A 27,810-nucleotide genomic window follows, 5' to 3' on the forward strand; every position below is an offset into this window, starting at 1 on the left:
TGCTTAAGTTGTTTGAAATGTCTTGAATGCAAATAAAGGGATTATTGTGCACATTAGTGCAAGTTAGGCGGATAGTTCACCCAAAATAAAATAAATAAATAAATTGTCATAATTTACTCATTGTTACATTGTTCTAAACCTGTATGTTGTGTTCTGTTGAAAAATATTTTGAAAAATGTTGGTAACCAAACAGTTGCTGATAGCCACTGACTTCCATTGTATGGAAAAACATGACTATGTTACCGTCTACCGTTATGACTAAAATGACAATAAATACGTCAACTGTTTAGTTACTAACATTCTTCAGAATATCAGTCAGATCAGAATAGCTTCTTGGTGTTCAGCAGAAGAAAGAAACTCTTTGTTCTGGTTTGGAAGAAAATGAGTGTAAGCAAATGACAGAATTTTCATTTTTGGATGAAGCACCCTTTTAAAGAAGTCCATTTCCAGAACAAAAAATGACAGATAATGTACTCACCCCCTTGTCATCCAAGATGTTCATGTCTTTCTTTCTTCAGTCGTAAAGAAATTGTTTTTTGAAGAAAACATTTCAGCATTTTCTCCATAAAATGGACTGATATGGTGCCCTGAGTTTGAACTTTCAAAATGCAGTTTAAATGTGACTTTAAATGATCCCATATGTGGTTGTAAAAATCCCAGCTCTGGTAGAAGGGTCTTATCTAGCGAAACAATCGGTTATATTCATAAAAATAATACAATTTATATACTTTTTAATGTCAAACGCTCGTCTTGTCTTACTCTGCCTGAACTCTGTTTTTGTTCCGGTTCATGAAAGTTAGTGTATGTTGAAAAACTCCCATTTCATGTTCTCCCTCAACTTCAAAATCGCCCTGTATCGCTGTTTTACCTTTTTTGTTAAGGGTGTTTGATCTTTGTATGTTCACTTTGCAAAGACTGCTGCAGCGACGTAGGATGATCTTGAAATGATTTTTGAAGTTGAGGGAGAAAATACGATTGGAGTTTTTCGACATACCCTAACTGTCTTGAGCCAGAATACACAGAGTTCAGGCAGAGCAAGAAAAGACAGGTGTTTGAGATTAAAATGTATATAAATTGTATTATTTTAATGCAAATCATTTTGCTAGATAAGACCCTTCTTCCCCAGCTGGACTTGTTTGCAACTGCATTTGGGATCATTTGAAGCTGCATTTTGGAATTTTTTATTCTGGAAGTGGACTCTTCCTTTAACAAACTAAACAGACTAACCAACTTGTCAGTCCTGCTTGCTAACATGCTAACTATTAAAGTGAAGATCAGTAGAGATATCAAACCAAGTTAGCCATATTCAAAGAAATGCACCCTTATATTAAAATGCTACATCTCAGATGTTTGATTTCAGTGCATGAAACAGTTGGTCTTGTCTTTTACTTTACAATGCTTAAAGTCTTTTCCTAAAAAAGTATTTTCCTGTGTGATTTACTGAATGCGACCGGTCCCTTCTACATGTCACGTGTAACAGTGAGCAGGAGTAAAAAAATCCACATGCTGAATGTCAGTTTTTGTGGGTCACTGAGGGAGTATTTAGGGTTTGTTAGTGTCTACTATTAGACTCTGGTGGAACATCCACCATCTCACTCTGGTGGATCGACTGAGTCAGATAACGTCTCTTTTTGTCTCTCTTTCCATCGTCTCGTCAGGTCTGGAGCGATCACATTTTTTCGTCCGCTCTTTGCTGTTGAGACGTCTTTACGGACAGCTGTATGTCCCGTGCGTTTGATGAGTGTTTTTGGATTAGACTCTGTCTGTTTCTCAGAAGATCAGCAGCAGACCTGCATTCCGGTCTCTGATCACCCGCTCACATGTTACTGCAAACTGACAGTGTGTGTTTTGAGCTGGAGTCCCACAGCAGGCGCTGCGCTCCAGAGATCACAGCTGCACTAACGCCTGGAGTAATGAACTTTAGCTCGTTTGCTAAGGCAGTCATCACACTTACTAGTACTCATGTAAGGGTTTAAGAAACAATTGGAGAAATGTATTGTTACATTTCTAAATGATTGGACTTTAGGGTCTGAGCCATATCTAAAGACCAGAAACCAGCTGCAAGAAACAGCTTGAGTTAAGAAAAGCCTTAGTGATAATATCCTCACAACTATAAATAAGGGCTTTCGTAACTTAAGGAGAATGTGACGTGGAGGAACATTTCAAACTGTTCATTTTTAAGGTTATTACTTCATCAGTACTTATTAGATATAAACTATGACTTGTCTGTACGTAGTGTACTGTAAACAGTTTAGCACAGCATTTTTTCCTGTTTATTTTATGTGACAGATTATTCATATTTTTGAAAAGATTCTCATGCTCACCAATGCTGCATTTATTTGATGAGAATTACTGTAAAAACAGTAATACTGTGAAATATTATTACAGTTTAAAATAACTTTACGGTCACTTTTGATAAATTGAATGCATCTTTGCTGAATAAATCTATTCATTTCTAAAAAAAAAAAAAAAGAAAAGAAAAAAACTTGTCAAGCATAAGAAAACTTTCCATTTGCAAAATATAATTCAATAAAACAAAATTAATGGATACAGAAAATGATCATTTATTATTTTATTTTATTTTATTATTTTATTTTATTCTATTAATTTATTATTATTAATATTATTTTCTTTTTTGTTTTTGGCAAACCAAAAAAATTTTCTCATAGCAAAATTTAATCAATTTTGCACTAAAATAACAGCTTATTATTGTTATTAGGCTATTATTATTGTTTTGTTGTTATTATAATTTTTATATTTTAATATGTTTTTTAAATAGAACAACTTTATTTTTTGCTACCATGTGGTAGGTGTGCTAGATGAACAAAGCTGTTAAAAAATGTAATACATCAAGAAAGATCACATTTTCTTTGTTTTTTTAACCTTTTGACCGTTTGGGTCCAAAGATAAGTTGCATGAAGAAATATATGACATTTTTGTATGAATTTGTGTGGTGTGATTCATATGAAAATTTACTTTTTTTTTTGCATGAAGCATGAAGGGTCCACCCTTAACTATGCCCCTAAACATAATACATGAAACTCAAAAAACTTTTATCAGCAGGTTTTTGTGTTTCATGCGGTGACTCAGATAGATCAAGATAGCAGCACATTTTCTGTAACTGCTGTTGACTGTTTCAAAACATTTCTTATCTGAAGGTTTGTCTGTTTAGTCTCGGCAGGAATGAATAGTGTAATCTACAGGACTTCCATACTAGCACTTTCATTCAGCCGTGAGCTTCTATTATCACATTTGACCTGTTAATATAAGGACTGGAGCGCTTTATCTCTGCAAGTTATGAAAATGGCCAAAAAAATAAAAAAATTAATATTGTATTTGTAGGCATAAAGATGAAGATTGTATATCATTGAATATACTTTGTGCTTGGTTATTATAAAACACCATGTAAAATCAGACTCTCTTTCTGTTTCTTTCAGGCAGGAGATCATGAAGTGGAATGGCTGGGGTTACAGTGACTCAAGGTTTCTGTTTAATAAAAAGGGTCAAGCAGAGTTCACAGGGAAACGGTGAGTATGAGGCACCTAAACAAACACCAATTAGACCAGAATAGACTACTAATTAGACTCATATTACTGCACTGATTCAAGGGAAATTCTGTGGAATTGATATGAATGTGTTAAGCTGAGTTGACAGCACTACAGTCTTAGTGATAGTTCACCCAAAAATGAACTTTTGTAAATGTTTTTTTTTTTTTTAACTTACCCTCACATTTGTATGACTTGCTTTCTTCTGTAGAATAATATAAAAAATAACGTATTTTGTCTCAAACAGTGTTTGTTTTTGTTTTGTTTTTTTTGGTCCATCCAGTGAAAGTCGTTGTTTCGGACCCCACTGACTTTCATTTGTATGAACGACAGCATTCCTTTAAAATATTTTACATCTTGCTGGACAAGGATGGAAAGATAATACAAATTTGTCAGAATACATGGCTGAAAAGTGTTGGAAAATGTGGACCTCTTTATAGGGCCTGTAAATGGTTTAAATAAATATTTGTGACCCGGGACCACAAAACCACTTTTAAAGGAGAAGCCCACTTCCAGAACAAAAATTTACAGATAATGTACTCACCCCTTGTCATCCACGATGTTCATGTCTTTCTTACTTCAGTTGTAAAGAAATTATGTTTTTTGAAGAAAACATTTCAGGATTTTTCTCCATATAATGGATTGATATGGTGCTCCGAATTTGAACTTCCAAAATGCATTTTAAATGCGGCTTCAAACGATCTCAAATACGGTTGTAAACGATCCCAGCCGACTAAACGATTGGTTGTTTTCATAAAAATAATTCAATTTATATACTTTTTACTCTAAAACACTCGTCTTGTCTTACTCTGCCTGAACTCTGTTTCTGTTCCGGTTCATGACAGTTAGGGTATGTCGAAAAACTCCCATCTCATGTTCTTCCTCAACTTCAAAATCGTCCTTTATCGCTGTTTTACCTTTTTTGTTAAGGGTGTTTGATCTTCTTTGCATGTTCACTTTTGCAAGGACTGTGTCGGTACTTCTGCAGTGATGTAGGATGATTTTGAAATGATTTTTGAAGTTGAGGGAAAAAATACTATTGGAGTTTTTTGACAAACCCAACTGTCTTGAGCCAGAATACACAGAGATCAGGGAGAGCAAGACAAGATAAGAATTTAAAAAAATTTTTTTTTTTATGAAAATAACTGATCGTTTTGTACATTATATGTGAATATTTGTTCTGGAAGTGGTCTTCCCCTTGAAGTAGCATGGGTTTATTTGTAGCAATAGCCAAAAATACATTGTACAGCTCAAATGATCAATTGATGTTTTTTTTTTTTTTTTTTTTTTTTTCTTTCTCTATGCCAAAACCATTAGGATATTAGGTAAAGATCATGTTCCTCAAAGACAAAGATATTTTGTAAATTTCCTACCGTAAATATATCAAAACTTAATTTTTAATTAGTAATATGCATTGCTAAGAACTTCATTTGGACAACTTTAAAGGGGATTTTCTCTATATCTAGATTTTTTTTGCACCCTCAGATTCCAGATTTTCAAATAGTTGTATCTTGACCAAATATTGTCCTATCCTAACAAAGCTAATTTATTCAGCTTTCAGATGATGTATACATCTCAGTTTCAAAAAGTTGATCTTTATGACTGGTTTTGTGGTCCAGGGTCACATCTAGTCAAACAAGTTGATTGTAAAAAAAAATTAAAAATTAATTGTTTAAACAATAATTTTATGTATTTTTAGTTTATTTTATATGAATTACGCTGTATTTATTTATTTGTTTAAGTTTTATTGATGTCATTCTTATTTTTTTTTTTTTTTTAATAAATTGCACCCTATATTTACAATAGTTGTGCGGTTTGGCTGAAACGTACAGTACAAGGTTGATTTTGGGCATTGTAGTGTTTTGAGACATGTCATTGTGCTTTGTAAACATTCATATAGAGGACACTAGCGTAAACAGTCTCACACAGAGTGTGGCACTTACAACACTGGCCCGGATGGAGATGTTTACCACAGCATGTTCCTCAAGTACGGTCTCAAGGACCTACAGACACACACTGTCACACGATGTGTGTAATCGTACAGACAGAGCGGCGCTGCTTAATCTAACACATGCCCGGATGAAGTGCTTTTGCTGCCATATTTCATCGTAACACATACAAGACAAGCCTATAGTTTAAAAAAAGTCAAACACATCATGGAAGGATTATTAGCATATGCAAAGAAAATCTTTAAAATCATTCTTTCCATTCAGTCATTCACACATGGCATGTCTACATATATAGACAAACACACATTTGGTAGTAACTGTCACCTCCTCTGTGATGACGAGGACTGTAGGTGCACATAATGTTGGTGTTTTATTTTTTGGTTTATCATGGTGTGCTCATGCCATCTAGTGGCTGGAAATTTGCACTCTGCGCTCATCTGACAGTATTAGGTCAGAGAATGAAAGTTCTTTAGAAAGATTTAATGGATTAAATGAAAGTAATCATTTATTAATTGTAAACAATTGAGTTGAATACTTGTACACGTTGTGTCTAAATATCAGGAAGTGACAGTTCGCTGATGGTTGTGACAGTCATGAAACCGCTTGACTTGATCAGTGTGTGTTTCGGTGGTTTCAGATATCGGTTGAGTGGGCTGATTTTACCAAGTTTGAAGGACTGGTTTGAGGGTACGTTTGGAGCCAGTTTACAGCACAAATCTCCTGCCACAGTAAGTCAAGTGTGGTATATCAGAGCTGCTGTATCAGACCCATTTGTTGGATGTGTGTAATACTGTGTGTGTGTGTGTGTGTGTGTGTGTGTGTGTGTGTGTGTCTTCCTCCAGCCCAGTCTGAACTTAAGTGCAGTTGCTCCTCCTAACCTGAACGAGCCCTTCATTGAGGATCTGAAAGCAGTGGGTGTGGCCATGTCACATGACCCAGAGGACCGGGTTTTCCGAGCTCATGGTACAGTACTGCCATCTTTGCATTTGGCAGAAAGTTTTCAGAATTTTTTTGGTTTCAAATTTTAAATGTCCCATGTCATCTGACTTCTGGGAAATGTGTTTTAGAAAGAAATGGAACCTTATTTTAATAAATCATGTTTCCATTGTATATGACAATGCAAAAGTTATAATGGTCCTAAATAAAAAAAAATTATTAGTTTTTTCTTTTGATTTAGGGGTGAAACATGAGTTTTGTTTATTACAGAGTTTACTTTAAAAAAAAAAAAAAAAAAAAACTTAAAACGTAAAAAAAAATAAACATATATAGATATATATAAAAAAACGAATTTTAATATGTATATATATATATATACATATATATACACACACACACACACATATATATATATATATATGTGTGTGTGTGTGTGTGTATATGTATATATATATATACATATTAAAATTCGTTTTTTTATATATATGTATATATATATATATACACACACACACACACACACACACACACACACACACACACACACACACACACACACATATATATATGTGTGTGTGTGTGTGTATATATATATATATATGTATATATATATATATATAATTTTTTTTTTTATTTGATCAAAACACTTTACTCTTTAGTTTATATATGAAAATTAGTCATTTAATTTATTGTTCCTCATACATTACTATTCAAAAGTTTGGGGTTAGTAAGATTTTTAAAATGTTTTTGAAAGAAGTCTCTTTTGTTCGATAAGGCTACATTTATTTATTAGAAATACAGCAAAATACAAATATACAATAAAATTGCAATTTCAAATAACTATTTTTAATTGGAAAATATTTAAAAAAGTAATTTATTCCTATGATTCAGAGCTGAATTTTCAGCATCATTACTTCAGTCTTCAGTGTCACGTAATCCTTCAGAAATCATTATAATATGTTGATTGGTTTAGTAATATCAGTGATGAACATTTAATTAATAAATAGTATTATTTTGTATTTATTCTTATTGTTATTAGAATAAAAAGTATTATTGTATTTAAAAATCATACTCACTCCAAACTTTTGAATGGTGATATGTTTATTAAGAGATTACAGTATTACTTGAAATCTTACATGGTACGTCAAATAAATAATTCAGGCCATATGTGTTTATATTACAAAAATATTGGAAACTTTTTTTTCTTTTTTTTTTTTTTTTATTTATTTGGGTGCTATTTACTGTCAGGTACTTTACCAGTATGAGCAAGCAGGGTTTTGATGTCTTTCTGAAAGCTATTTTCCTTTGTCCTCCTCAGGTCACTGCCTACACGAGATCTTTGCGCTGCGCGAGGGGAGGATAGGACGGGTGCCCGACATGGTGGTTTGGCCGAGTGAGTGACTGCAAAGGGTTAAGCATCGGTGGCTGAGTGCTGATTAATATTCATGAGAAGCTGCTTTAATTAGAGGGAAGGGGGGAGTTTGCCATCCAGTGATACTGTGGCTGCCAGAGTAGCTGCTCTCTGATTGGTGGAGTCGTGACAGGACCCATTTCACCCTCTCTGATTGATGGCTGAGCTTTGATTAGAAGAGTACCCAAGCGGCCAGCAAATCATCTGCCTCCCTGTTATATGCCTCCGTCCAGAATATTCTCTCTTGGAGAATTCATTCTTTACCTCAATGTCTCTCCAGTCATTCAGGGTTCACCCTCACTAGATTATCCTGTAACATCACAGTCTCCTTCAGAAAACCTTTTGTGGCCCTCACTTGTGGCTTGTTTTTCATAAAAAAGATCACTTTCTCTGCATCTGAAATTGCTTATGTTCACCATCCAATCAAAAAACCCTAGTGAATAAAATCATTTATATTATTTCCAACTGAATATTCTCTTTAACTAAGAAATGTGACATTTTGTATTGTAAACAATGAGGTATGAGCTCAGATTGAGCTCACTGTCGTGTGATTGTGTGGGACGTTTAGTGGGCGGTCAGATGTGCTCCAGTGGGTCAGTGCTCGATATTGATCCACCCATCTGGAATAGAAGAGATTGAGTTTTTTCCCTTTACAGAACAAAAAATTTCTGCAGATGTGCAATACTGGGCAAAAGTTTGTAGTTTTTTTTAATGGTGTTAATTTGATCAAAAGTGACGGTAAAGACATTTTATGTTACAAAAAATCTGTTTTGAATAAAGGCTGTTTAATAATAATAATAATAAATGTTTTTTGTAACAGCAAATCAGCATATTAAAATGATTTTTTGAAGGATCATGTGACACTGAAGTCTGGAGTAATGATGCTGAAAGTTCAGCTTTGTATCACTGGAATAAATTACATTTTAAAATATATATAAAATGGAAAAGTTATTGTAAATTGTGGTAATTTTCCCCATATTACTGTAGTCTTTAACATGAGACTTCGGTTAAAAATATTTGTAAAAATCTTACTGACCTCAAACTTTTGAACAGTAGTGTAGCATGTAGGAGTTGTTTTATAAAGAATGACATGAAATTGGTGTAAGTAATATGAGTGTGTTATAATGGTGATTTAATTTTTGCAGGCTGTCACAGTGATGTGGAGAAGATTGTGGAATTAGCCTGTAAACACAACATCTGCTTGATACCCTACGGAGGCAAGTACTTGGATAAAGATGTTTTACCCACTTTCCCCAAATTTTTTTAACACAATAATTTTTTTTTTTTTTTAAACTAGTGACACTGTACAGGACACTGTAGTTTATTTATGTAAGGGAGGATAGCAAAATAAAGTAATCTGTGACATATTATACCAAAAAATTCTTCATACAATGGACTACCAGCAAAATTGATCAAATTTGGCACCAAAAATTTGATTCGACACTTAGACCTGAACATGTTTTTTTTTTTTTTTACGTACCTTTCTATCAAAGTTATCTGGCATTATCAAGATGAAACAGCCTAACGTAAACTATGAACATAAAAGAAAATTTGAGAAACATCTCAGTATTTTTTGTTCATACGATGAAAGTCACTGGTAACCAAAACAGCTTTGTTACCAGCAGTCCTTAAAATACCTTTTATGTTTCACAAAAGAAAGGTTTGAAACAACATGAGAGTGAGTAAATGATGACTGAATAAAAAAAAATAAAAAAAATTTATGACATGATACTCTAAATAAAAAAACTAAATCTGCCAGCAGATGGTGGTAAATGTCTCTATGAGTCATCCATTCATTCATTCGATTTGTTTAAATGGCTGATTCATTCAGGACTGAAGTAAATGGCTCACTTTTTAAATGGGCGTTTGAATCATTGGTTCACATAATTCTTTCAAAACTTGGATTCGTTCAAAAAACTAAACACCGCTGTGTCGCATGCAACAATTCTGCTTTGGTGTCAAAGATAATATGTTCTTTGAGAAACTGAGCAAAAACACATAATATTGTGTTTAAAATATAACACAATATCAACTTCTGATTTACTGAACTGTTGTATAAATCTGCGTTAAAGGGGTCATCGGATGCTAAGTTCACTTTTTCATGTTGTTTGAACATTAATGTGTGTTGGCAGTGTATGTACAAATCTATAATGATAAAAATCCATCCAGTGGTTTTTAATTAATCTGTAGAAATAATATCCCCTTTTTCAAATCGAGCCATTCTCAGATGCCCGACATCTGAGCCGCTGAAGATGCAGTGGATTACGTTTGTTAGTGAAGGCAATGTGGCTCCCAATCTACACATATCCGTCTATGTTCGCGCAAATCATTCGTGATCCAGCTTCACTTACAGCAGAAGTGAGTGTAAGGGTTTTTTAATGAATCGTTGCGATCACCTTTCCTTATAACGTGATAGTTAGGAAGTTTAGCGGCTAAATGCCGCTGAAGTAAACAGGCTCGTCACTCCACAGAGAGAAGAGAGGGGCGGGGCAAGCAGAGTTTATTTGCATTTAAAGGAACAACCCCTTAGAATGAGATGATTTTTGCAGAGCTGATTTTGACAAGGTAAAAAGGGTGTTGTTTTACACCACCATTGAGAATTTTTTTTACCAAAGCATATTATAGACTTTTCATTAAGACCCTAAAGAATCATATCAACTTCTGGAAAATGGGCATCCGATGACCCCTTTAAAATATTTTAATTGTGTTTTTTCATAACTAATTAAATCAGTTAACCTGTTAAACTGATAGCCCTTGTGATCAGCAATGTCTGATTTACCTGATATTCTGGTTTAATGGAATATGGTTACATTTATTTTAATTAGTTATTTCAGTTTCATTTCAGTCATTGTGGTGTTCTTGCTTAAATGTTATATTTACATTTTTATTATTAACTGTTTTCAAATTGTGTCAATTAGTTTTGACATCTCTGAGGAGCTCTGATGAAAAAGCTGTTGTTCAGATCCTGTGTACTTCTGTACTTATGTGAACATTCTTACAATATTAAACCTCTCTCTCTCTCTCTCTCTCTCTCTTTTTCTTTCTCTCTTTCTCTCTCTCTCTCTCTCTCTCTCTCTCTCTCTCTCTCTCTCTCTCTCTCTCTCTCTCTCTCTCTCTCTCTCTCTCTCTCTCTCTCTCTCTCTCTCTCTCTCTCTCTCATATGATCAGGTGGTACTAGTGTGTCCAGTGCTCTAGAGTGCCCTCGTGAGGAGACTCGCTCCATTGTCTCTTTGGACACATCACAGATGGTGAGTGTTTATATGAACACACGCATACATGCAGGTGTGACATACTGACACTCATTTAGCACCTCTGTGTGTGTGTATGTTTATAGTGCATATATTACATTTACACACATACAGAGCTTTCTGTGTACCATCTACCTGTCTGTACTTCTATCCGTTACCCTGCTCCTGCACTTTTTCTCTCGTTTTTGCCTCTCCACATATTTCATCTGCTGCTCTGACCTTGGCTGGCCTGTTTGAGGGGTCGCGGGGTCACGCACATGAAAGGCAGCGAGTCATAAGCGCGGTTGTTTTATGAGCGCAGTGGCGTGATTGATAGCCGAAGGGCGGAGCCACCTGTGGAGAAGGGGCTGTTTCCTGAAGTGCATTTAACCCCTGTGGGAAACCAGGGGACAAAACCTGACTGTTACTCAGAGTGCCTGAAACATACACTAGCTGAAGTCAGGGCTGCTGGGAAGGTGTGATTAAATGTGTGTTTCTATTATTAAATCAAGAAAATGTGCTGATTTTACTCGTCAGCACAAGAGGAAAGTCACAGATGGTACAAATTGTCAGACTACTTCAGACAGGACTGAGAGCAGTGGTTTGTGTAGCTGTGGTTTCTAGTTTACACACACACACACACACAGTGACCTCTCTCTGTCCTGACTCGCTAAGCTCAGATATGTGGGCTGAGTTTAGCGGCAGTGAATCAGTTTGACATGTGGTTTGAGGGAGACCTGCGAACATACTCACAATGTCAACACTACTGCACTTTAATCAAAATCTCTCTCGCTCTATCATTGTAGTCTATTCCAAGCATTATAATTAGCCTTTTATACCAACATGTTGTGGTTTGAGGTATTTATAATCTATTCTCTACTGTATTGTCGTGTGTCTGTTACATTGTATATTCTACATTTTACTGTGTGTTTGCATTTTAGCCCACATGCGCATACACAGTTCCTTTGTTCTGTGTGTTTTGTTCTTTGTTAAAAACAGCATTTAAAACCAAAAGAAGAGTGTTTAAACCATATTTGTGTAGTTTGACCTCTTGGGATTATTCACCCCAAAATTAAAAATCAACTAGTTTTTGGGTTCCCTGAATGACTGCTGTTGTTAAATAGTCATTTTAAGGATTATAAGGTTATTATGAGGTGGTTATGAGGTTGATGTAGATTTCCAGGTTGTTTTAGAGATGTTAAATCAGATTTTGATTTTTAATTTTGGACTTGGAAAATGGAATATTCATGTCATGAATTGATAATCAGTTAACTTTTTTTTAGTAAACAAAAACATACACTGCTATTTAAAAGTTGGAGTCAGTAAGATAGATTTTTTTAGTTTGTCTTAAAATAAATTAATATTTTATTTATCAATGATGCATTAAATGATCAATAGTGGCAGTTAAGACATTTGTAGTGTTGCAAATGATTTCTGTGCGGTTCTATGCTAAACTTTACATTTATCACAACATTGATCATAATCAGAAAAGTTTCCTGAGCAGAAAAATAAGCATATCAGAATGATTTCTGAAGGATCGTGTGACTGAAGACTGGAGAAATGATGCTGAAAATTCACCTATGCATCACAAGAATAAAAAAACATTCAAATAGAAAACAGTTTTTTTTTTTAATAATAATAATATTTGACCGTTTTACTGGTTTTACTTTTTTTTTTTTTTTTTTAATTAAATAAATTCAGTCTTGTTAAGTCAGGCTTAAGACTTAATAAGAGGCTTCTTTCAAAAACAAAAAATGCCATAGTTTTCAAAAGTAGTGTAACTGTCTCCCACATAGTTTCATTATTTTATTTTCACAAATTTGACTGCATTCAGCAAACATTCATTCAATCCTGGTAACCAAAATAAAAAAAAAAAAAAAAAAAAGATTAAATATTTTTAAATGTTTAAATGAATATTAAATTTACAACCAATTCAGGCATGGGTTTTTGACTATTTAATGTTAATGTTTATGTTTATTATTATTATTATTATTATTATTATTATTATTTTGTTAAAAAATAACAATCAAAATTTAAACCATATTTAGAAGGGTTGCAAAAACTACAGGCATTAAAAATGAATAGAAAATGAATTCTGTATCCTGTAACCCCAATTTCTTTTTTCCTTTACATTTATTTTTTTCTACTTTAAATATTATACAAATTCTTTTTTTTGTTTGTTTTGCATATTTATTTTTTTTTTTTTTTTTCAATTGCTCTGTATACATTACTTAGGCAGTTCAGATGTTGTTGTTCTTGTTGTTGTTTTTGTTTTTTCTTGGTGTTTTAACAAAACCTTAAAACCAAATAATTTAAAAATTAATACAAAATTAAGCAGTTATAGGAATAACTCACCCCAAAATGAAAATTCTATTTATTCTACTCATTCTACTCATTACTCACCCTCATGTTGTTCTAAAACTTCTTCTTTTGTTGAACAATATTATTATTTATATACAATTAATATTATTATAATAACAATTTATTAACAAGATATTTTTAGTGAAAGTCAATGATAAACAAACTTTATTTAAAATGTCTTTTAAAATGTCAACATTGAATTTTCCTTGTTGGGTGAACTGTCCCATTCACAATGCCTGCTCTGTTGTTGTTTTTTTATTGCTCCACTATTTGTGAATTTAGTGCTGGGCAACGATTAATCATAATTAATTGCATCCACAATAAAACCTTTTGTGTACATGCTATATGTGTGTGTACTGTGTATATTTATTATGTATGTATAAATAAACATAGATGCATGTATATTAAGAAAAATGTTATGTTTTATTTATTAAATATATTTATATATAATATAAATTTGCATGTAAGTACATGTAAATATTTTCAAAATATATGCTGTATGTGTGTGTATTTATATATGCTTAATTAATATACGCAGAAAACACAAAAGCTTTTTTTTTTTTTTTTTTTTTTTAGATGCGATTAATCACGATTAATCATTGGCCAGCACTACATAAATTATAAATAATAAAACGAGAGGATTCCTTAAATGACCTGTTATGTTCAGCTGTTTGTTTCTTTTGTTTAGAACCGAATATTGTGGATTGACGAGAAGAATCTCACAGCTCATGTGGAGGCTGGAATCATCGGACAGGATCTGGAGAGACAGGTCAGTCATGCACACACTGATTTTACAACCACGCTACGATAACCATTTTATTTTAGAGCAAAGAGCTTCCTGCGGCTTCCTTTGTATTCAGTTTTAATTTATTTATAATATAGTGTGTGTGTGCCAGCATTCATGTTACTGCTGAAGGGTAAAAACAGGCCGTTTGCTTGTGCCTCCTTGTCCACCAACACACACACAGAGCAGATGGTCCCATCAAACTAATGTCGAAAAATGGCACTGGTGCCGCTGGTCTGGTGTGGTATTTTGTGTGTGTGAGATGCATTACAATCAGCCCATCACTCTGTGTGTGTGTGTGTGTTGGAGAGATGCAGGACAGATGGTGAAACATTAAAGTGTGTTTGTATTTCTTGGGGGTTTGCTTAACAAAATCACCTGGAGTGTGTGTTTTATCGGAGACTGATCAATAAGCCCATCAGCTCTCTCACAGGTATACGGCGGTCACGCTCACACACTCCATATTGTGAGTCTGACCGCAGGAAACAGATCCGAAACGCTCCATAAGGCTTCAAAACCTCCAGAAACACATTTCCTGTGAGGCTGGTGTTTTATTGACAGTGGTGTGATTAGAATTTTTATTATAAAACCGATATCGTCCAGTCCCTGGATGCTGATTGGTCAATACAGTGATCCAGCTGTGCTTAAAGACGTGATGTTGTAACAACTATGATGTTCAACATCTGTTCACCAGCTGCTGTGAATACTACATCCAGGGGTGTTTTTTTATATATATATTATTTTTTTGCCCAAAGCAAGATTGAGGTTTAGTTTATAGTGGAATCCACTAAATTTGTTTACATTCAAAAAGAATGTGACACAACTGCCAAACCATTTTTGCTAGCATTAGACCAATTTTTGGGGCACGAAGAAGTCTTCAAAATACAGTAAAAACAGTAATACAGGGTCTACAGTGCGACTGAAAACTACTGCGTGCAACTATGAAAAAATATTTTGGAGCACCAGTGCAACTGACCCAAACAGCATATTTGTGTTTCCGCTGAGGGGAGCTTCAAAGATTTCTACGCGTTTTCACAATGTGGAGTAATGTATCACAGACATATCTGACGAATCCATTCATGAACAAAGTGTAGAGAGACTGTAAATAAGAGATAAATAAGAGATTGATTGTGCAGTGTAGAGAGCTTTGTTGATTATAATGGAACTTTGTGAGATCGCGATGAACTAAAATGAGTGACCACTTTTAATGACTTTTTTTAAGGGGTCATCAGATGCCCATTTTCCACAAGTTGATATGATTCTTTAGGGTCTTAATGAAAAGTCTATAATATACTCTGGTTAAAAATTCTCAATGGTTGTGTAAAACAACACCCTTTTTACCTTGCCAATATCAGCTCTGCAAAAATCATCCTGTTTTGGTCGAGGCTGCTTTAAATGTTAATGAGCTCTGCTCGCCCCGCCCCTCTCTTCTCTCTGTGGAGAGAGGAGCCTGTTTACTTTAGCCACATTTAGCCACGTTTAGCCACCAAACTTGCTAAGTAGCACGTTATTAGGAAAGGTGATCGCAAAGATTCATAAAAAAAACCCTTATACTCACTTTTGCTGTAAGTGAAGTTGGATCACGAATGATTCGCGTGAACATAGACGGATATATGTAGATCGGGAGGCGCATTCCCTTCACAAACAAACGTAATCTACTGCATCTTCAGCGGCTCAGATGTCGGGAGTAAGTGACGACCACTATGTTCATTATTACATCCAGCAACACAACACCTCAATCGATCAATCGGAGATATTATTATCTAATTTACATCACTGCTCCGTGTCGAAACAATGGAGGTTGGACTGTTACAGCTGATTTAAGGCGGGTCTGAGGTAAGACACTCATGTCAATCAGCTATCGTGGGAGCGGCCTCTGTCGGTGTGATGGCTCGATTTGAAAAAGGGGATATTATTTTTACAGATTAATTAAAAACCACTGCATGGATTTTTATCATTGTAGGGCAGATTTGTACATACACTGACAACACATTAATGTTCAAACGACATGAAAAAGTGAACTTTGCATCCGATGACCCCTTTAAGCGAGTTCGTAATTGAGATATTGATTTAATACAACAGTTAAATAAACAAGTTAATATGAAGTGACTTACATTGTCTGACTATAACATTATCGTCTGATTTTGCTGTTTCATCATTAAAAATAGTTTGAAACAAGTCGCAACTGAGCTGCTGCGCATCTCCATTTAAACACAGCAGTGTTTAGTTAATGAGTGCACGTAAGTTTTTAAACTAATCTAATGAGTCAGTGATTCAATTTCCCATTCATAAAGACAGTCACTTGCTTTATTCCTGAATAAATGAATGAATCAAATGAATGAATGATTCAGTAATTAAATCAGTGACTTGCTGCCACCTACTGGCAGATTTAATTTCATTTTAAAGTATCTTTCTTAGTTATTTAAATCATTTAATATTTCTGTATTCAAAATTTATATTTAAAACATTAATCTAAACATGAGTTTATGAATTTGATTGCGCTCATGCCACCTCTGAGCCTCATTAAACATGAAAATACACCAACAAGCCACTTTTGTGTTCTTCTGTGCCACCTCTGTACTACAAATTAATTTTAATACTTAATAGTGATTTCATTTGATTGATAACTTATTCTACTTGTTCTTGTTGTTTTAATTAAAATTTTAAATAACTTATAAAATATAATTAAAAAAAAAAAATTGACATAATGACATACTTTTAATAAAGTTAGAAAAATGCCATTACATAGGTAAAAACAAAATTTATCTTTAATTCACTATAAGGAGACAAATATCATCTTGTGATGGGCTAATTGTTGGTCAGATTTTTTGATTATTGATTAGAAGGCGCTCCTAACATTTTGACTGTGCTCCTAAATTTTTTAAGGAAAAGTAAGCGTAGAGTACATGTAATAACTGTGAAATATTAAATGTCTTTACTGTCACGTTTGACCAATTAATTGCATCCTTGCTGAATTAAAGCATTAATTTCTTTCAATAAAAAAAATCACTGACCCCAAACATTGTGCAATTGTGTTTAAATATGTATACATATGTAAACATATCATTGGACAGCACCAGCTACTAAAGAAATTCTATCTTCATTTATTCTCATGTAGTTCCAAAACTGTATGAGTGTCTTCAGTTGTTGTTGTTGAACACAAATGAAGATATTTTGAAGAATGTTGGTAACCAAAAAGTTGCTGTAGCCATTGACTTCCATTGTATTTTTTCCGTACTATGGAAGGCAATGGCTATCGTCAACTCTTTGGGTGAACTATCCCTGTAACCTATTTTTATTTTTTTTTTAATGTCAGTGACTATTATTTACTAAAAAATTCATTTATGTGATTATAGTTGAATGAGCGTGGCTACTGTACGGGCCATGAGCCAGACTCCATGGAGTTCAGTTCTCTGGGCGGCTGGGTGGCCACACGGGCATCAGGCATGAAGAAAAACATCTACGGCAACATCGAAGACCTGGTATGTCTTCCTGTTTCTCAACACACACAAGCATACACAGGTCTGGGACAGAGTTAGAGACATCACATTCACCCTCACACACTTTTATCCGCATCAGTCTTGTGGTTTAGAGTTAGAGATGTGTCAATGTAAGTCATTCATGCTACCTGTGATCTCCTGTGTTTCCAGGTGGTGCATATAAAGATGGTGACCCCTAGAGGAGTGATTGAGAAGAGCTGTCTAGGGCCCCGCATGTCCACCGGCCCCGACATACATCACTTCATAATGGGTTCAGAAGGTACGAATACCTGATGTTTTGTGTGAGGAATGTATCTGAAAGGATCCACTTCTCAGTGAATCTTCAGAAACATGTCCAGAACATGTACGGCTTGTATTTCACCTTTAAATTTTGATGAAAGAAAACAAAGCCTGTGCTGATGACAAAATATAAAGGGGAAGTTCACTTCCAGAACAAAAATGTACAGATAATGTACTCACCCCGTTGTCTGCTAAGATGTTCATGTCTTTCTTTCTTCAGTCGTAAAGAAACCACCATAGCTGAAATGTTTTCCTCAAAAAACACTATTTCTTTACGACTGAAGAAAGAAAGACATGAACTTCTTGGATGACAAGGGGGTGAGTAAATTATTTGTAAATTTGTGTTCTGGAAGTGAACTACTCCTTCAAGTCTTGTGCCATTGTATACTTAAAATCGAAGTAAACTTTAGCCCTAAGTAGGTACTTTGAGAATACTACAGTACATACTTTAGTCTGTAGTATTTGTTCCTAGAGTGGATCCTCTTGTCACTGTGCACACTGACTAAGGTTAGTTTGACATTGGTTTGGTCACTGATAGTGATAATAAGGGGGTTTATACTAAAGTTAGAGTTCTTATCAATCACTTTTCTTAAAAACAGTTCTTTTAATCAGAGAGATTTGTAAAGCAATCTTTGTCTAAGGTCATGTTGCCCTGTTTGGCCTACTAGTGCAGAGCTGGCATCATATCAGGATGAAGCCTTGCAATAATCACACAAAGGAAAAGATCAAACTGTAAAGTTTTTAGAGATAGATGCATTTAAAATAGATGATACAATGCATAAGTAAACCCTGTTTGTTATTTATTTATTTTGAAGACTTACTGACCCTCAGGCTATTGAAGATGTAGATAAGTTTGTTTTTTGTAATTGGGACAGATTTGGAGAAATGTAGCATTACATGACTTGCTCACCAATGGATCTGCAGTGAATGGGTGCCGTCAGAATAAGAGTCCAAACAGCTGATAAAAACATCACAATAATCCACACCACTCCAGTCCATCAGTTAATGTCTTGTAAAGCCAAAAGAGGTGTGTTTGCAAATAACAAATCTATTGTTAAGGCGTTTTAACTTCAAGCAGTCACTTCTGGCCAAAATATCTAGTCCATAATCCAAAAAATAAAACTTTGTGCAGTGTTATTTTCTCACGTTAAAATCCGCTGACATATTTGTTTATAAATGTTTTTGACTATTGTAAACTCTGCTTATCTGTGCATATTTATGTCCTGATTCAGATGACTTCACTGGAGAAAGCAATATTACAGATAGGACTTGTATTTTAGTAACGATATATTTAGAATATTTGAAAACAGTGGTTTGAAGTTAAAAAACATTTTAATGATGGATTTGTTTCTTACAAACACAGCTTTTCACTTCACAAGACATTAATTGATGGATGGGAGTTTTGTGGATTACTTGTGGATTATTGCGATGTTTTTATCAGCTGTTTGGACTCTCATTCTGACGGCACCCATTCACTGCAAAGCATCCATTGGTGAGCAAGTCATGTAATGCTAAATTAGTCTACATCTCGGATGGTCTGGGGTGAGTAAATGTTCAACAAATGTGTTTTGGGTGAATTATTCCTAAAATCTTGGAAAATTTTGGTAAGCCCAGTGATTAGTTCTTCCTCCCAGAAGTCATGTAGCAGTCGTGCCATCTGACTGAAACTTGCGGTGATTTTCAAAAGTCAGGTAGTCAGAGAACACCGTCTGAAACTGAGACTATGTTTGGGCTTTCCTGTGAACCATTAGGGGGCACTGAAACTTTCAATGTTTAGTTTTCAATGTGTGTCATGCTGTAATGTTTCTCAAGCTCTCCTCAGAGAAGGCAACAAGTCAGAACTGTGTGCTTGATGTCTTATATGAGTACTGTGTGCTGTTTAAAAGCATCAGCCTTATCCAAAGAAAACAATACTGTTATTAATCTATTTCTCTAAAAAGTCATTAAGCCGTTCGTGAAGCCCTGAAGTGAGGAAAATGGGTCATAATCGTTGTGTTTGGTAAAATGGTCTGTGAAGCTTTTTATGGCTCATATGAGTTTTTTGTGGGAGGACGAATATTTCCCAGGATTAATCTGCATTAATTAAACATTCATGATTCCATTAGGAAGGACATCTGGCTGCTTTAATGGCTTTGTAATGTCAGGGGCATCTAGACACTTAAGAAAGGCCCATTTCACCTTTTCCCCTCTGACACGCTAAAGTTCAGATGACAGAGTTATTGTTGTTGTTTTTACGGGGGTCAGGAGATCTTTAGATGCAAGGATTCTCGTCTCAGAGGTGTGAGTATGTGTGTGTTTGATAGTAAATGGGGTTACCATAAATGATATGGTAATTTATAATTTTTTTTAAGTGCATACATTTGACAGTACTTTATAGTAAAATTACATATCATATGGTGTTAAACTATTTACTTTTACAGGGTTCCCATAGGGTTTGGAAAAGTCTGGAAGTATGGAAATAGTATTTTCCAGGTCTGGAAAAGTATGTAAAAAAATATTTGTGTTTCCAGACTTTTACCCCTATTAAGCTTTTTATAATAAAAAAAAATTAAGAATTTAATAAAAATTAAAGTATTGTACAAGAAGTAAGGTTTCATGGCAGCGTGTTTTTTTTTTTTTTTTTGTTTTTTTTTTGGTGACTGTCAAATAGGACTGAATCAATTCACTGTGCACGTTTTCATTATGCAGAATGCAGGTTATAAATATTTTGGGTTTCTTCTCACTATATTCTTAGCACCATATTACATAGCCTCAAGGACCTTTGCAAAAATAAAAAATATACAGACTTTTATGTGCGCACAAGAAACTATTAAACTTAGTATATAGGACAGTGCACACTGATCCACCTATTGTGCCTTCAGCTCATATCAGTGTGGTTTCTTGGCCACCACAGACTATGCGTTAAAGACACCTAAGGGCTTGAAATATGGCATACCCTAACAAAAGACAAATTTTAAACACCTTTTGTTTAAAAGGTCCACAGCCCATTTCATGTCATGGTTTTTCCGCTACCACAGAAAATTTATTAAATTGGACATTAGGCCTTGATATTAGAGGTACTACCAAAAGAAAAAACAAATTTTGAGAAAATACTTATGCTAATTCATGCAAACAGTTTACCATTACTGTATTTTACTATAAATCATAATTTTACTACCAAAAACATAAATTTGTCAGCATTTTACAGTTTAATTCTTCATAATGCAGTGAAATCATACATTGTAACACAAAACTTCTCTACTGATTATAAAAATAAGAAACTATTTAAATAAAATATCATCATATGTGATGTGTTGTGCAGGGACTTCCTTATGTATCTTTCCTTATGTATCCTTATGTATCTTTACTGTTTATCACCATAAATTATGGTGATACATATGGTAGTTCAGTTACTTCCAAAGAACATTTTTGTTTACTGTTTTACATCATAAATGGTATAGTAATTCAGTTTTTTTTCCAAAAACCATAAATGTGACAGTACTTTATAGTAAAGTTACATATAGCAGTGTTAAACCCTTTTACTTTTACTGTTTTCATCTTATTTTACAGTATAATCACGTGTAATATGATATTAAAACATTGACCCTTTTTATCATAAATTCTAAAATATTTTTAGCTCCGCTATAGTTTGATAGTATTTTTACAGTAAAATTACATAAAATTATGTTAAAGTATTTACTTTTACTGTACTTCACTATAAATTATACATTAATGCATAATTTTACTTTCAGAATCCATACATTTGTCAGCATTTTACAGTTTAATTCTTCATAATGCAGTGAAATCATACATTGTAGCACAAAACTTCTTAATGTACATTACTGATTATAAAAATAAGAAACTATTTAAATAAAATATCATCATATGTGATGTGTTGTGCAGGGACTTCCTTATGTATCTTTACTGTTTCACCATAAATTATATTGTAATTCAGTTACTTCCAAAAACATTTTTACAGTATTTTACTGTAAAAGTATGTACAATTTGATGTTAAACCTTTTTTTTTTTTTTACTGTTTTACATCATAAATGGTATAGTAATTCATAGTTTTGTTTCCCAAAAATCACAAATGTGCCAGTACTTTATAGTAAAATTACATGTAACACAATGTTAAACAATTTACTTTTACTGTTTGCATCTTATGTCAATTTACAGTATAATTACATATAAAGTGATATTAAAACATTACCATTTTTGTTATAAATTTAAGATATTTTCACTTCCACTATGCTTTGATAGTATTTTACAGTAAAAGTACATATATATGATGTTGAACTATTTACTTTTACCGTACTTCACTATAAATTATACATTAATTCATAATTTAACTTCCAAAAACCAAATATGGCAGTATTTTACAATAAAATTCTTTATAATGCAGCTATGTCATACATTGTAACACAAAACTTCTTAATGTACATTACTGATTATAAAAATAAGAAGAAACAATTTAAATATGGTGTGTGATGTAGCGACTTTCTTATGTATCTTTACTGTTTTTCACTATAAATTATATGGTAATTCATAGTTACTTCAAAAAAATGTTACAGAGTTGTACTTCCAGTATTTTTACAGTATAATGAAGACAATATGAGTGAAGGATGAGGTTGAGTGGCGTTTTGTTGTTGAGGTTTTTTTTCTGCTCATAAAGCCTCGTCCAGCATACGGTCTCACTGATGGGAAGCATAAACTCTCCACAGGACTTTATCACCAGAGTTGCACACTCATACATGTACGCTCGCTCTGGGCTGTCAGTAATGAGTCTAGAAGCCCAGACTCAGAGCAGAAGACGCAGGGTTTCCCTCAGGGGTCAGAGGTCATGCTGGTTTGGGACAGGAAGCCTGCTGCGCCGGGCTCTGCCGGGGCCTCGGTGGCTCTGCTCTCCCCCCGGTGTGCCGTTTGATACTGACCTGCTTTATGTCACAGAACACAGTCTGTAAATCTCTCTGCTTCCTTTTGTAGCAGAAGAAACTTGAGCGTTCAGGTGAAAATGAACACGGAGATCTCCTGCAGAGAGCCAGGGGCTCTGTTCATATATATATATATATATATGTATGTATGTATGTATGTATGTATGTATGTATGTATGTATGTATGTATGTATGTATGTATGCGTATGTGTGTGTTTGTGCGTTTCATACACTTTAACTCTCGGAGATCCTTTGTTTGATGTTAAAGGCTATTCAAATCATGCATATTACAAACCACACATTTTCAGCCCTTGTGTGTGATGCAGTAATAGAGAATCAGATCAAACCTTAAAAAACAATCTGCTGTGATGCTGTTTGTGACCGCATGGTTCCCATATGTCCTCGCACGTGCTGATTAAGCATATGTGTCTTGCTCTTTAGGAACTCTGGGAGTGGTGACTGAAGTTACAATGAAGATCCGACCCATTCCTGAGTATCAGAAGTACGGCTCCGTTGTCTTCCCAAACTTTCAGCAGGGTGTGGCGTGCCTGAGAGAGGTGGCCAGACAGGTCAGTGCAGGACTATGGGACTCGAAAAACTAACCTGATTTTCTAGAGATGGTTTGATTCGAGGATAGTCTGAATGATGCTGATTTCAAAATGATGTTATGACCAGTTACTGATACAAATTACCAGTACATTACTGTTTAAAAATTTGAGATTGGTAAGATTTATTTTTAATGTTTTAGAAGCAGTTTATGTTCACCAAGGCTGCATTTATTTGATCAAACAGTAATATTGTAAAAATACAGTTTACAGTTTAAATTGTTTTCTATTTGTATATATTTTAAAATGTAATTTATTCTTGTGATTTCAAAGTTGAATTTTCAGTCCCTTGCGAAAATTAACCATAGTTTTACAAAACAACAACAACAACAACATGGTTATTGTAGTTAAAGCATGTTCAACACAAATGAACCATGGTTTTGCTACACTAACCATAGTTTAACCATAGTATTTGTAGTAAAACTATAGTTGTAGAAAATGGCAATCAGTCTTTTTTTTAATTAAAGAGCGGTGTCACATGATCCTTCAAAAGTCATCCATAAATGCTGATTTACTGCTCAAGAATCATTTCCCGTTTTTGCTGCTAAATAGTTTTTTCTAGAAAAGTGATACATTATTCTGAAGTTATTTGTATAGAAAGTTAAAAAAAACAGCATGTACTTGATTAGCAATAACATATATCTCTATACTGTCACTGTCACAGGGTTTCACAATGTTGCTAGCATGTTTATAGCAGATTTTACCATGTCCATAGCATGTACGTCATGAGCATGTTAGCACATTTTTCTAAATGTTTTAGTTTGGTCCACTGCATCTAGTTTAGTCCATCGCTAATGTGTTGCTAGCATGTTTTTAGCACATTTTAACATAACAAGCATGTTAGCATATTTCATTTTTCTAAATGTTTTAGTTTAGTCCATTGCATCTAGTTTAGTCCATCGCTAATGTGTTGCTAGCATGTTTATAGCATGTTTATAGTACATTTTAAAATGTCAATAGCATCTTAGCACATTTTTATGAATGTTTTATTTTTAGTCCATTGCTATCATGTTGCTAGCATATTTTAACATGTTTATAGCATGTTTTTAGCATATTGTAACATGTCACTAGCATGTTAGCACATTTTTCTAAATGTTTTAGCTTTAGTCCATTGCTAACGTGTTGCTAGCATGTTCCCTGCTGAAAAAACAAATAAACAAACAAACAAAAAAAAAACAGATAAAACCAACCTCAGCTGGATTAAGCTGGAAGTAGCTGGTTTTAGCTGGTCTCTCAGCCTGGCCAGCTATGGAAGTGGCCAAAACCCCTCTAAAACCAGCCTGCTGACCAGCTGTGACCAGTGAAAGCCAGGCTGAGTGACCAGCTAAAACCAGCCAACCAGCTTAGGTTGGTTTTAGCTGTTTTTTTTTTTTTTCTTTTCAGCAGGGTTAACATGTTTATAACATGTTTATGCACATAGCATGTTTATAGCATGTTTATAGCACATTTTAACATATCACTGGCATGTTAGCACATTATTCTGAATGTTTTAGCTTTAGTACATTGCTAACATGTTGTTAAAGGAGAAGACCACTTTCATAACAACAATTGACAAATAATTTACTCACCCCCTTGTCATCCAAGATGCTCATGTCTTTCTTTCTTCAGTCGTAAAGAAATTGTTTTTTGAAGAAAACATTTCAGGATTTTTCTCCATATAATGGACTGATATGGTGCCCCGAGTTTGAACTTCCAATATGCAGTTTAAATGCAGCTTGAAACGATCCCAAATGTGGTTGTAAATGACCCAAGCTGAGAAAGAAGGGTCTTATCTAGTGTAACAATTGGTTATTTTAATAAAAATAATACAATTTATATACTTTTTAATGCCAGCGCTCATCTTGTCTTACTCTGCCTGGACTGTTTTTTTTTTTTTTTTTTTTTTTTTTTTTTTTTTTTCCCCCGGTTCATGACAGTTACGGTATGTCGAAAAACTCCCATCTCATGTTCTCCCGCATTTAAACTACATTTTGGAAGTTCAAAATCAGGGCACCATATCAGTCCATTATATGGAGAAAAATGCAGAAGTGTTTTCCTCAAAAAACATAATTTCTTCACGACTGAAAAAAGAAAGACATGAACATCTTGGATGACAAGGGGGTGAGTACATTATATGTGAATTGTTGTTCTGAAAGTGGACTTCTCCTTTAACATGTCACTAGCATGTTGCTTGGATGTTTCAGTACAACGACAGCATGTCACTAGCATGTGTTATCAAATAGAAATCATTTTGTGACATTATAACATTCCTTGCTAAATATTAACTTCTTGAAAAAATCTGACAGACCTCATATCTTTGAACGCTACTGTATGTTTAGGATTAAGTACACCAAAAGTATAAATGGTTTTAGATATTAACTGATTTAGACTTACTGTGGCATTCTGAATTCATGCTGTGTATATTTGAGAGCTACTCTGGCATGTGTGTTTGAGTGCAGCATTGATTTGAAGGCTGGTATCAGTGCTGGTGTGGTGAATAAGGCTGCGTCTCTCATTACAGTGTGTGTACCTGCAGCTCTGCTCAGACTCTGGCTAATGGCCTTAGATCTCGGCTCCTCATTAGTCTGTGGGCCTGCTGCTGATGTAGCCGTTATTGATGAGTGAGCACACTGCTAGCGTTCTGTACAGCACTGCTTCTTATTAGTCCATAAACAAACTGTGATCCAAACTTAAAATTAAATTATTGATTATGCTATTCAGGACCTACACTGCTCCTCTCTCTGTTTGTCTTTGCCCAAGGCTGCCTTTAAAAAGTAAGGTTTTATTTTAATTGGAATATCATTTCGCCGTAGTGTAGGTGCTTCCTAACAAATGCTTGCTGAGCAATATTAATATTGCAGATTTATTCAAAACTATGGGTGAGGGTCGTTATACATCTGCATGTATTAATTCGTTTCTGTCTGAAGTTGCCTTTTCTTTATTTATGTTTCAGAGATGTGCTCCAGCATCCATTCGGTTAATGGACAACGAGCAGTTTCAGTTTGGTGAGTTTTAGTTTTTATTCATATTACACTTTTGTGGAGCTAAAGAAAAGTCTTTACACCACTCTTTTACAATGAAGTCGATGCGGTGACGATGGGTGGCTTCAGAAAGAAACAAAAAAGCAACAAAAATGGCAGTAGTCTATGTGAATTGTGAATGTTTTTCTAGCTGTTAGCCATTTCTATTCTATTCTATTCTATTCTATTCTATTCTATTCTATTCTATTCTATTCTATTCTATTCTATTCTTTTCACAAATGGTCAAAAGTGGACAAAAATCATTGGTCAAATGTGTTGAGCAAATCAGTGTATCTTTTAGTTAGTTTCTATTATATGTTTAACAATTTCTGGGATCCTCAGAAAATGTTTTACTAAGGAAGCGGGCCAAGATGAAGGGAACGGTGATTCAAAGCATACCGTGTGGGAGTGCACGGTGTGTTGTCATGGTTACAGATCTGTCTCAGAAGGGCTGGTGAGGTGTACGGCCTTGTGTCCTGTGTGGGCTGATCTCAGATCAGAACTGCTCCAGCCAATTACACAAACTTCAGGAAAGAGCAGTTACACATGGAATGATCCGTTTGCTTTGGGAAGCAATGTCTTGCCATTTGCATTTACATTTATTTGCATAACACATGCTTTCTTGGTGTGTATTTTAAAGATGGTGTGTTTATTTCAAAACTATTAATGTTCCTGAGCACTCATGCTGCCACTTCCTCCCTGTACCCATTCTGTCACTGTTCAGACAACAGGTGTGTGTTTTTAAGTTAGAACCTGGGTCTTGTTGTTCTCAGTGGAAACATTACTGTTGGATTGACAAATAATTTTTCATGTGCAATTGCTGATGAATACGTGACACGAAATACCAGAACAGACAGTGGTTGATGTGAGAATGAAGATAGCATTAAATAGCAAAAATAGCATAAACATTAATTGTAGAAATAATTTATTATGCTTAAAGGTGCAGTGTGTAATATTTAGGAGAATTTATTGGCAGAAATGCAATATAACATACAAAACTATGTTTTCAGAGGTGTGTAAAGACCTTACATAATAAGCCGTTATGATTTTATAACCTTAGAACGAGCAATTTATATCTACATAAACCGCGGGTCCCCTTACATGGAAGTCGCCATTTAGTGCCGCCATGTTTCTATAGTAGCCCCCACACGGACAAACTTCTACAGAACGCGTTTCGTCAGTACGTTGTTCTACCGGCATCGTGATCCCTTCGGACCCCCTCCTCCCTTTCCCCTCCCGCAAGCCACCGCATTCGGAAAGAAAGTTGTGTTCCGTAGGTTCTGTATGCGTTTCGAAAGGGCGGG

General features: G+C 34.5%; 1 protein-coding gene across 1 annotated transcript in view; it reads left to right on the forward strand.

Annotated features, from left to right (window-relative positions):
• agps (alkylglycerone phosphate synthase) overlaps positions 1 to 27,810 on the forward strand; it is a 55,837-nt gene that overhangs the window by 5,218 nt on the left and 22,809 nt on the right. The window contains exons 2-12 of the mRNA XM_051119154.1: positions 3,438 to 3,527; positions 6,132 to 6,222; positions 6,337 to 6,457; positions 7,749 to 7,823; positions 8,987 to 9,058; positions 11,010 to 11,089; positions 14,118 to 14,198; positions 17,570 to 17,695; positions 17,864 to 17,972; positions 23,344 to 23,471; positions 26,440 to 26,491. Coding sequence (XP_050975111.1) covers positions 3,438 to 3,527; positions 6,132 to 6,222; positions 6,337 to 6,457; positions 7,749 to 7,823; positions 8,987 to 9,058; positions 11,010 to 11,089; positions 14,118 to 14,198; positions 17,570 to 17,695; positions 17,864 to 17,972; positions 23,344 to 23,471; positions 26,440 to 26,491 — 1,025 coding nt within the window. The remainder of the gene's footprint in view (positions 1 to 3,437; positions 3,528 to 6,131; positions 6,223 to 6,336; positions 6,458 to 7,748; positions 7,824 to 8,986; positions 9,059 to 11,009; positions 11,090 to 14,117; positions 14,199 to 17,569; positions 17,696 to 17,863; positions 17,973 to 23,343; positions 23,472 to 26,439; positions 26,492 to 27,810) is intronic.

This window comes from Labeo rohita, chromosome 9 (assembly GCF_022985175.1).
Source record: "Labeo rohita strain BAU-BD-2019 chromosome 9, IGBB_LRoh.1.0, whole genome shotgun sequence".
NCBI classification, from domain to species: domain Eukaryota; kingdom Metazoa; phylum Chordata; class Actinopteri; order Cypriniformes; family Cyprinidae; genus Labeo; species Labeo rohita.